Source organism: Mytilus californianus, unplaced genomic scaffold, assembly GCF_021869535.1.
Source record: "Mytilus californianus isolate M0D057914Y unplaced genomic scaffold, xbMytCali1.0.p SCAF_91, whole genome shotgun sequence".
Taxonomy (NCBI): domain Eukaryota; kingdom Metazoa; phylum Mollusca; class Bivalvia; order Mytilida; family Mytilidae; genus Mytilus; species Mytilus californianus.
In genome coordinates, this window is record NW_026262747.1 from 156,942 (window position 1) to 169,364 (window position 12,423).

Consider the following 12,423-nt stretch of genomic DNA (forward strand, 5'->3'; position numbering starts at 1 on the left):
TCTTTTTTACATCCTGTCAGATAAAGCTCAAATATCTTTATAAATATGTAGCTTGCGTAGGTTATTTCCAGAATAACTGCAAGAAAAAAACTTTTAAATTCTTTAAATTCTCAAACCCAACATTTGCCATTTTTAATTTACATGTTTTTCTCGTAAGTTTCTGTCAAATCCAAAGTTGACATTTTGTAACTAAGGAGCCGCTATGTTGACTTGCTGAAATGGGTAAATATGCGAATAACGAAATAGAATAGAAAATAAAACAAAACCAACCTCAAAAATCAGTTTTAATACAATATCATACGAATTCCGATGGTTCACCTATCAGAAAACTTTCAACTTTAGCAGTTTCATGTGTATGACGTCGTGTTTTGAAATAGCTTAAATGCACCAAAAAGATTAATAGACTTTCGCTGAATTTTATTTTGTTGATTTTTCCGAGCTCTTGTGCATTACTTCTTTATATTATGCATACGAATAAGAATAAAAGTTATTTTGTCTTTTTTAGCTCACCTGGACGGAAGGGCCAATTGAGCTTATGCCATCACTTGGCGTCTGTTGTCTGTCTGCGTAAACTATTTCAAGAATCATCTCCTCTGAAACTACTAGGCCAAATACTTCCAAACTTTAACTGAATGTTCCTTAGGGTATCTAGTTTATAAATTGTATCTGACGTTTTGATCTATCAACAAACATGGTCGCCATTGCTAAAAATAGAACTTAGGGGTCAAATGCAGTTTTTGGCTTATATCTCAAAAACGAAAGCATTTAGAGCAAATCTGACACGAGGTAAAAATGTTCATTAGGTCAAGATCTATCAGCCCTGAAATTTTCAGATGAATCAAACAACCCATTGTTTGGTTGCTGCCACTTAATTGGTAATTTTAAGGAAATTTTGCAGTTTTTGGTCATTATCTTGAATATTATTATAGATAAAGATAAACTGTAAACAGCAAAAATGATCAGCAAAGTAAGATCTACAAATAAGTTGATATGACCAAAATTGTCAATTGACCGCTTAAGGGGTTTTTGTCCTTTAATGACAATTTTTCACAATTTGTTCATCATATTTGCTAACTTTAAAAAATCTTCTCCTCTAAAACTACTCAATCAAGTTCAACCAAACTTCAACTGAATGATCAGTAGGGTGTATAAAATAAAGTTTGTGTTTGATTTTCTATTTCGTCAAAAAACATGGCCGTTATGGCTATAAATAGAACACAGGGTAAAATGCAGTTTTTTGGCTTATACATGTATCTCAAAAACTCCAGCATTTAGAGCAAATAAGACAAGAAATTAAAGTATTTATTAGGTCAAGGGGTACCTGTCCTGAAATTTTCAGCCGAATTGGGTTACTGCTTTTTCAGGTATAATGCCCCTGAATTGATGATTTTAAAGAAATTTTGCAGTTTTTGTTATTATAGATTCAGATAAACTGTTAATGGCAAACATGTTGAGCAAAGTAAGATCTACAAATAAGTCAATTTGACCAAAATTGTCAATTGACCCCTTAAGGAGTTATTGCCCTTTAAAGACTTTTTTCACAATTTGTTCATCATGTTGACTTACTTTAAAAAATCTTCTCCAAAATTGAAACTGCTGTATCAATTTCAGCCAAACTTAGGCTATATGAGTTTCAGAGTATCTAGTATAAATTTTATATTTCATTTCCTTGTATGTCAAGAAACATAGCTCCTATGGCTAAAATAGAACATAGGAGAAAATGATTTTTGTTTTGCTTTTGAAGAAAATAGGACGATTTAAAGAACATTTAAATAAATTGAAAAGCCAAAATAATCATTGATAAGAACAAATTAAGGTGAGCGATTCAGGCTCTTGTGAGCCTCTTGTTTAATTGCACTGTTGAAAACAATAAAATCGGCAAAGGGTCTGCAAATAGGTTACAATACATGTAGATTTACGTGGGAAGTATACTGTAACAGCCATTATTATGTTTATCTCTGAGTCTGCGCTAAGTATATTTTATCTAGAATTTTATCACAGTGTTGTTTACAAAGCTAAAGAAGCCCGTCATATTAGAATGTGAAATTTATTTGCAGATCTTACTCCAGAACAGATTCCTCAGGGTGAATATGCCAGTTCAAGTGCCAGTGTTTTTTCTGCTGATATATATACATGTAACAATGAAAGCACAATGAGTAGGAGTAGTAGTGACATTTCACTGACAGGAAGTGAAAACTCATTGTCATTTAGTGACGGTACATGTAGTAACATATCACTGTCAGGAATTGACTCAGATGAGTCAGTTTATTCTGAATCAGACAATGAAGAGGATGAAGAGAACATAAATTTTGATGAGTCAGAGCTAAAAGACGAACATCTCTATGATGGCTCTGCTCATACTGTCATTTCTGCTTATGTCAGCATTATGCTCTTTGTAATGAAACACTGCTTAACAAAAGAGGCATTTACAGATTTACTGTTCCTACTGATATCCTTTATGCCTAAACCATGTAAATTAACTACATCTGTTTACAAGCTCAAAGAATATTTAAAAAGGAAAAAGGATATTAAAGAGCCTATTAAACACTTTATATGTGATATATGTGGAACACTTTTAGCTGAAGGAGAAAACTGTAGAAAAGATGATTGTAGAACCATGCAGGCAAAGACTAAAGAATTTTATGACCTTCGACTGGAAAAACAGATTGAAGAACTTTTCAAAGGTTTAATTGGGCTCAATAATAAAATTAAATTTCCTAGTAAACTTTAAATTTCAACCTTTCTTTTATTCAAACCAATTATGTAAAAATATTTTTCCTGTTATAATACACCTGTCAAATCATAAATAAATATTTAGTTTATTATCATGATTATAGTACTGTCGCATATTGATTGACAATATAAACAAATCACAGTATTCAATAAATTTGACTTAGTAGACACTTAAGACATGTTATGTACATGTACATCTTAATATAGTTTCATGGTAAAATTCATGAAATATCATCGAAAAAGTTAAAACATCAAATGTGTGAACTGTTATAGTGTTGTTCTCTTGTCCTAATGTGTCTAACAATAATTCAATTTACTTGAAAATGAATCTTGGTGAAATTTTTATACACTAGTAGCATGACTAGTTTCTATGAAGACAAGCTCCCTTTGTTCTTACTTTGGTGAATACAGTTCATGCTGATTATTATGAAAGGTTTTAACTTGCAGTTGGAGTTATCAACATTCACCAACAAATTATCAAGAACATTATTATTTAATACTTTTAACTACAACAGTTGTGCCACTTTCAAGATGTTAAGTACATTTGTAGTTAAGTTATAACATTTACTTTCTATTTAATTTAGATGAAAGGATTTGCAAACTTATATTTGAGAAAGAACCACCATCTGATCAGCAAGATCAATTTAACGATATTTGTGATGGCTCAGAATACCAAAGAATAAATAACATACCAAAAATTAGCCAATCTGAGAAGAACATTACATTTACCATGAATACAGGTATCTAAGATAACCAAATTTAAATAAGAAATAAATATACAATATATATATTTTATGTCATGGAATATTGATTTATTAACAAAAAGAAATGCAAGGTTTCTCAAGCATTCATCACCTGTTTCATGCTGAGTACAAAATAAAGTTTATATTCTGGGATATTATACAAATATAGCCTTTGTATGAGGTCGATACAGTGATATACTTCTTTGGGTCGATATATCCTGTATTGACCTCATACAAAGGCTATATTTGTTATATTATCAATTTCGGACCATTATGCATATTTGTATCAAAATCGTCATTTGATTTTGTTTAAATTTTAAAGATATCATATTGTCACCTTGACAATACCAACATATTAGTTGTTATTTAATTTAATTTTTGTTTGTTTGTTTGACGTCTTATGTATTTGAAGATTTTTTTCGTCAAATAATTGATCACAGATATCATTTGTTTCATAACGTTAAACGATATCCTGAAATTCATTACATGACGTCACAAAGTAAATCGGGTTTTAGATATTCTAAAAATAACCGTGCAATATGCTCTGTGCAATGTGCTTTTTGCTATCCACCGTTTTTTCTCTACCTTTGAAAGTATAGTTTAACATGTGACTACATCCCTAAACAAATCAAATTTGTTCAAATATACGAATTAATAATATATAAATATATATATAAACAAGAATGTGTCCCCGGTATACGAATGCCCCACTCACACTATCATTTTCCATGTTCAGTGGACTGTGACATTTGGGTAAAAACTACCTCGACCAAAAACTTTAACCTGAAGCGAGACAGACGGACGAACGGACGCACAGACCAGAACACATAATGCCCCCTTACTATCGGTAGGTGGTGCATAAAAAACTAGAATTAGAAACATATAGAAATGCTGAGTTCAAAGTAAAATTTATATAAATCAAAGTTGAACATTTTCTAACTGATTTGATGGACAAAAGCTTTTCAAGGTTTACACCACCATTACACAATGTCAGAAGCAAAACTCCTTAGATTTTCACTGTAACTTAATAAACAAGGCTTTATAATTCTACTAGCATAATAAAGTGTAGGTTTACTTGACTATTACCATAGCAACTGCATGATAAAAAGATACACTTCACATGACAAATGCAGACTAGAGAAGATTGTTTTAGTTGTCCATGATGGTTCTTTTCCCAATTATAAAATAAGAAAACGGTCCATTTTAGCATTATTTTTTTTTGCATAAAATATTGTTCCTTGGAGGGAAATTAGCAAAGACATATAGCAGAAATAAATCATTTTCTCTATTTTCAGATGGTGTTGCTTTGTTTTCATCCTCAAACAAAGGTAGCTTGTGGCCTGTTTACTTAGCAGTGAATGAACTTCCAGTTAAGTTACGGTACTCCAAGAAATACCTACTCACAACCCATTTATACTGCCAACCAGAAAAACCAAATATGCTAGCATATTTGTCTCCACTGATGAAAACTCTCAGACAACTGCATGCTGAAGGTATATACTAATGTAGACTCGGACACTCAAAGTACTTTAAAAGTATTGGATTTATTGTCCATTGGGGTGTTTGTGTACATGTAAGAATAGATAATGTTAGAAAAACATCTGAAACTAAAGACTTTGAATAGTATGAATTGTAATAAAACTACTTTTTCAGTTCTGTATAAAATTTGTTGGTGCACATGCTTATCAATTTTAGCCTTAAACTATATGTGTGTGTGTCTGTTTTCTTAGAGTTTGTCAAATGTGCTTTGTGTATTTATTTAAGTACAAAATTATGTGTTAAATTCTTAAAGAAAGGAAATACGCTATCATGAGTGTACAGTAGTCTTAGATTAACCTGTTTGAAGATGTTTTGTTATTTGAAATATGTGATCTGTTCTATTACAGACAGTTATAGTTTATACAAATAAGAAATAGGAATAATAGTTCAGCCATTTAAGATGGTTCTGTTACATCATATATCATTATGGACTAGTTCTAATGATATTTGTTTAGAGGTTTCACAGTGAGCATAATTGTACAGTGCTCCATATCTGCTTAAGTTATTATATTTGAAATTAAATGACTAGAGTTTGGTATCCAGCAATGTAAAGTTTTCTTCAGTTTTTAAACCTATTTCCCATATGTTTTTTCCACAGTGCAGTAATTTTCTATGCTTTTAAAGTTTGGTTGCTACTGGTTTTGATATTTTGTTTTGATTACCAACAATTTTACTAGGCATGGCCAACCAGAATTGATGATGAGGAAATTGGAAAAGTCAAAAGAGTATTAATATCACACCATAGGATAGACCAATAAAATACTCAGAACAGAGATATCACCAGTTCATATCTTACTCCAGCTGTAAACTCATTGAAAATCACAAAAATGTCTGATCATAATAGAATAAGCAAAATCAAATTATATTTTTACAGGGATGAAAATAACAACTGGATATGGAGAAATGCTATTGAGGTGTCATCTACTAGCCGTTTCAGTTGACCTTCCAGCCAAAGCAGCAGTACTGAATGCAAAACAGTTTAATGGCAAATTTGGGTGCAGTTATTGTCTAGACGAAGGCAAAAATCCACCAAATAGACCAATGCTGAGATATTACCCTTATGTGGAGGATTCTGTTGCACGATCTCACAAGTGTATGTTGGAGGATGCCCGAATAGCAGTTAACACAGGACAGCCTGTAAGACATTTTGGGCCTTCCATATAAAATTTATTGTTTTCTATTTACCCATTTAAATTGGCCCCTATACTCAAAACTTTATTTTTTCGTCATTTATCTGAGTTTTTTTTCCCTTAATTTTAGTTTTTGATACCTTAAATAAATCCATCTACCTTTTGCTTAAAAAAATTCTTAGTTGAAAAACAGCAAAAAGAAATATAATTATTAAAAGCTTTATTTAACAAATAGACAGAACTTGTATTTAAATATTGGTCCTTTATGATAAATGCAGCTGCTGTTTCAATATCAAGAAGACAATGGGTTTTTTCTTCATGAAATTGCAAGCATATCAATTTTTTTAAACAGAACACATATGTTTTTGTTTTGACACTGTTTAATTTGCACATGTTGGCTGTGACCATGAAAATGAAACTGCAGTGAATATTTTTTTATTTTCTAAAAACAGATACATGGAATTAAAGGTGCCACTGCTCTGATTGCACTGCAATATATAGATTTACCAAGAACCTTTGTTATTGACTGGATGCATGCAGTCTTGCTGGGAGTTGTCAAGACAATATTAACTCTGTGGTGTGATCCAGTCTATAAAGGGAACTCTTACTATATTGGTGATAAGGTAATTAAGGCCAGACATAAAAATATGTTGGTTTCCTGCACTTGACTCACCCTAAAATTGTGTGCCTACTTAAACTTTCTTGGGTTGTTTAAGAATCATTTTTTTAAAGTTATGTTCAAAGGAAATCATGTTCACTTTGCCAAACGAAACAAACAATCTACACACTAACTAACATGAAAAGGTTTCAAATATTAGAATTTGGAATGGGATACAAACATGCATATATATATTAAACACACAAGTTTTCAGTAGAAGTAGAAACAAACAAATGAAACATTTTAACGACCTTGACTCACCATACACATGATACAGTATGAAGTGTTGAAAGAACTGTTTAGCCTTACTTTTTTTCAATTCTGATATGTGTAAACTTGTCTGTTGTCTTCATTTTAACAAATTACAGCTCTTAGCCTGGCAATATTTTTAATTTTAAATGGGAGTTTTATTCATTAATTCATTATAAGTTTTCAGCTTTATCAAGGCAACAAAACTGAAGTATTGTCAATTCAATTTCAAATTGAACACACCTAACCACAAACAAGCCTTGTATTCATAATTTAGGCCAGGGCTTTTTTAGTTTTTCATTTACAGATCCGCTTACCCCATTTTTCTGATTTGCCGAATGAAAATTAAATTGACATTTCAGGTTTTTTTATTTCAGCTGACCCTTACAAATATGTTATGTATGAAAAATAAATAAAACATTTTTTATAAAATGAAATGCATTAAACCCTAAAATGAGGTTAACATTTCAATTCACAGCAAGCATTGGTGAATCAAAGGCTTTTGAGTATAAAAGTACCTGATTATATCACAAGACAGCAGAGAAAGCTTGAAGATTACAAACACTGGAAAGGTATGTACATAAATTGACTGTATTCATATGAAATTTAAATTAAACAATGATTATTAATGTTGAAGATAATTAGATTTGTTCAATACATGAATATAATTTTTAAAACAACTTGTAAACTTTTCAGTTAATTTAGAATCTCCTTTGAAATGGATTGGTGTGTTGAAAGAAATTTCCATGATAGATACATGTAACTGAACAGTGACTAACCAATTTGTTTTATTTACAGAAAATCATTCATTAAAATATAAATGTTGATATTGATAAGAACTCATTTACATAAGATTTATTTCCATTACAGCAACTGAATGCAAAGATTGGTTGCTACACTATTCAGTACCAATAATGACAGGAATTCAGGAACTGGAAATTATGATTCATTATTCCCTGTTGGTTACAGCAATGTATCTTCTGAATAAACAGTCAGTTTCTAGGGATGAAATTGGGAAGGCTGAGAAATGTCTGAAGGATTTTTGTAGATTGTTTCCAGATTACTTTGGTAATTACAAAGCATTTTTATACTCAAAATAATGGTGGGACATGATATTATGGAATACAAATATGCAGCATTCCTCTCTCTGTTGTAAACAAGTCGCACCATAACTTCAGAACAAATTAACCAAATTTCATGAAACTTATACAAACAATCTGTATACTATATGGAGAACTCTTTGAGTTAAAAGACTGTCAAGTAAATTAATAAATAAATCTGTGTCCAAAAATCGTTTAAGGTGGTGCGATGGTATTCTTCTGCACATCAACTCTGAGCATGTTTGAAATTTAATAGAACATACAATTCATGGTTTTCGAAAGACAAAATATGGTTTAGAAAGACATTTTATACATAGAATTTATTTTTATGGCAAACCTGCACATTAGATTTTCAATTACAGCTAATTTCCTAATGCTTGTACACTAAAACTTTGATTGGATTGCTTGCTTTGTTTGAACAAACATTAACCTAAGCTTTGTAATTAAGGTTGACATCTTTAAACAATATATATATGAGTACATGATAATGTTCATTCATCAAAAAATATGCAAAATCCTATATTTTATATTTATACCACCTGGCCACCTTAACAGGATATGTTTGTTATTTTTTTGAAGGATCACCCTTTTGTAATTATCTTAATGTCATGACACAATTCTCGATCAGGGTGGTTCTATTAAAGTATAACAGTGTACATGCAGCTATGTTTGATTTAAATTATATCATTTTTTTTTCAGTTTTATCGAAGCAAACAATGAACATACATCTACTTAAGCACATGCCAGAATTTGTGAAGTCACATGGGCCTATATTTCATTATTCCTGTTTTGGTTTCGAGTCGATGAATAGCCATCTGAAGAACATGGTACATGGAACACGGTTTATAAATAGTCAGGTATTTAACAAACCCACTGCCATTTGAACATTAATAGCACTGATGGAAAGTATTGGCCTGTCAGAAATTGTATTTTCTAGGTATTTTGATTTGTGGTCACAGCAAACATAAGTGCAATGTATACCTACATTTTTATCTTTAACATCAATTAAGAATTGAATGCTTCTTTTTGTAAATTTATTGGGGTGTAAAAGCGTTGACCGAAGTACATTTTGTATGAAGCGCGGAAGCGCTTCATTCTAAAAATGTACGCACGGTCAACGCTTTTACAACCCTATAAAGTTACAAAAAGAAGCATTCAATACTTATAATTACATTTTTTAGCTCGGATTATAAAAACACGATTTTCATGAAGTTAAATTTTTAAATTCACCTGTGCACTTTATTGTTGGACCTCGTGTCATCATGAATGAAATGTTATTGTCTCATGCAACTGCTTACGGAATAACATGTGATGTGCAATTAGCCAATCAGAATAACGTATTATAATGAAACATACATCTAATGTAATTATTTGAATTTAAAAGTCAGTTTAACTTGAAACAAAATTATATGTTACTTTTTTAGTACTGAAAATAGTACAATTTTCTAAAATCAAATGAATATTTGAACATGTTGAATTTGTGTTTTTACAGATTTGCTTTGCAGTTGGCATGGCAAAATGCTTACCAGATTTGGTGAAAATGATATCAAATAATGCAGAGTTGGATGTTAAATTACTCATTCATCGCTTAAGCAGTAAACTGATGATCAGGTAATTTTTTACATGTATATACCTGCAAACATTATTAAGGTGGTTTTTTTTTGCCATCTTGGATTGTAAACAACAGAGAATCTAAGGTCTAGACTTTTAATCAAGTTAGCAAAATTTGATGAAGTGATGCAGATATACATTGTCTTTAAAAGAACTAATTCGTTATTTATAATTACTATTTGTTTGTTTTTCCTGTAATATTTATAGCTAAGAAATTTCATATCACAATAATGATGCAAATTATTGCTAATGTCTTAGCGTTGTCAACAAACATAATTGATGTCATAGGCAAAATAATGATAAACAGATTTTAATTGGTCATCTTCACTCGATCACTTTTTGTAAATGCCTAAAATACAATACAGTTATTTCCTATTGCAAGGTTTGTATCAAGGAAAACAAATATATGTTAATACTGAGAGTTGCTAGTTTTTTAAAAATGTATGAATCCTATTAAAAAGAAATTGTATAATTTCAGTGATGAATTTGAGAATGGACGTATTAAACCTCTTGGAGCAAGAAATTTACACAAAATGACAACTAAAGAAAAAGCTTTATTTATTGACCAAAGCCAGGCTGTTTACAAGTACTATAGAGCTGAAACAAATATTGGAGTTATCTACAGTGAGCAATACAGAAGGACAAGCAACAGGAATTCTTATTCTGTAATGTATCTGGATGACCAACAAACAACAAAATTTGGCAGTGTCAAGTACTTTCTTCAAACAGAACCTAGTTTATTTGCCGTAATTGACCAATTTCAGCTAATGCCAAAATCTCTGTTTAGTTTCTCAGATGTGAGGAATCAGTTCTTATTGGCATACAAAGATTTTAATTTGTGTCCGCAAATTGTTCAATTACAGGAGCAGCAAATAGAAAATCCCACTTTAGTGCCAGTTGAAAACATTCAGTTTAAATGTGTATTTATGGCCTGTCAAAGAAACAGAAAACTTCTTTCAATTCCACCCAATATTATGGAACACAATTAACTTTATTATATATAAACAGTAGTACAATATTTATGTTATTATAGAAGTTTTGTTTATAAAGCTGGTTAAGAGGGTTCACGGGTCTAAATCCATTTTTATTTTAGATAAGATATCGCTATATTTTTTTATAAATGAACTTTATCTTATACTAAATAGAAAAATAAAATACAAAAATGTGCCAGGTCACCATTCATTAAGGCTCACAATCTGCCTTCAAAAGAAGCATACCTTGTTGTAAAGGTGCCTTGTTTCTGTTAATAGGAGAAAAAGAGGTAATATCGAAATAAAAAAAGAACTTAATTACAGAAATCGCTCAGATTTTACAATAGTTTAGGTTAAGAACATCTTAATTGAAAATAATAATAAAGAATATAGGTCACCAAAGAGTTAAAAAAAGATATCAATTCTGATGCCAAAGATTGCATTTTTTTGTACCAAAGGGAGATAATTTGGAGCGTTTTCAATGATATCTATACATTTTAAAATTCACCTGGGGCCAACACGAATTGATTTTTTCAAATTATTTTTGTACCATATGATAAAATAACACCTATTTAAGGTAATAAATAAAATTTGTAAGGACCTAAATTTTTGCTGAAATTTTTATACTTAATAAAAAGCACCAAACAGGAATGCAAAAAAGAGCTGATTACTTAATTTTCACAATTTTTCTGTCTATTTATAATCCTTAACAAAAATATTTTTTTTTCCCCTGATTTCCAGTTTCTTATATGCTCTATAGCTACAGTTAATTTATACAGTGTAAAGAATTTTTTTTTGTCAATTTTGATGCAGTTGTATTGATTGAATTTTTCATTGAACAAACATTGTTGTATTTATTACAGTACTGAATGAGAAAAAAAATGTCATATTATTTCTTAGAAGAACCCAAGGGAAAATTTCAATTAAATTGACTCCAGAATCAAACATCCTTAAGCATATTAAAGTGAAAGAAGATGAGCAGATGACATTTGTAATATCTATATATTTACTCTTAATGTTTTGATGTTTGAAATATCATAATTATAATTCTAAAGTGGATAAGTTGTTAGTGCTGTCCCATTAAAGCATACTAGGTACCCAGGGAAGGCACTTTAAAAACACAGCGACCACCCATAGAAGCAATTAATAAGGCCTACAGGTATACATTTAAAGCCCATTAAACACATTATTTCACACCAGCCCATAGTGGCAAATTAAAGTTGCCTTCCCTGGGTCCAATGTATGTTTTTATGGAACATCCCTTACTGCACATGCAGCATTTAAAAAAGGAAATGAAATAAACATATCTTCAATTCATGCATTGTTTTTTTATTACTTTGTGTTCTCCAAGATATTTTTGTATTCATTGATTTAAAAAGGAAAATTTACAAAATTTAGGTTTTTCTCAGAAATCTATAACCAGGATATATTTTACATTTCCAGGATAATTTTTTTTAAATTCCACACAAAATTCTGGTTTATGTTTCCCTGTTTAAAGTAAGATGGGATCCCGGTATCAGACAGTTATCCCAATGGGATCCCAGTTTCGTATATTTATCTTTCTTCAACTGGGATTGGATCCCAGCTTGAGACAGATATCCCAATGGGATCCCAGTTTCAGACATATATCCCGAATGGGATCCCAGTTTCAGATATTTATCCCGAATGGAATCCCGACTTCTGAGGCCC

General features: G+C 30.8%; 1 protein-coding gene across 1 annotated transcript; it reads left to right on the forward strand.

Annotated features, from left to right (window-relative positions):
• The first annotated feature begins 6 nt into the window (after positions 1-6).
• LOC127717226 (uncharacterized) lies at positions 7-12,051 on the forward strand. Its single transcript, XM_052222981.1, has 10 exons — positions 7-2,684; positions 3,318-3,473; positions 4,772-4,969; positions 5,890-6,152; positions 6,598-6,768; positions 7,531-7,624; positions 7,923-8,120; positions 8,852-9,009; positions 9,645-9,763; positions 10,242-12,051. Exons 1-10 carry the CDS (start codon positions 2,153-2,155, stop codon positions 10,750-10,752), a joined length of 2,400 nt encoding a protein of 799 aa, XP_052078941.1. The 5' UTR covers positions 7-2,152; the 3' UTR covers positions 10,753-12,051.
• Positions 12,052-12,423: the final 372 nt, after the last annotated feature.

Bases quoted from the DNA above. Each gene is read 5' to 3' on its own strand.
- LOC127717226 (XM_052222981.1), top strand. From the start codon at position 2,153: ATGAGTAGGAGTAGTAGTGACATTTCACTGACAGGAAGTGAAAACTCA. The intron at 6,769-7,530 runs GTAATTAAGGCC...TTCAATTCACAG, and splicing joins CTTACTATATTGGTGATAAG to CAAGCATTGGTGAATCAAAG. The intron at 9,010-9,644 runs GTATTTAACAAA...GTGTTTTTACAG, and splicing joins CACGGTTTATAAATAGTCAG to ATTTGCTTTGCAGTTGGCAT.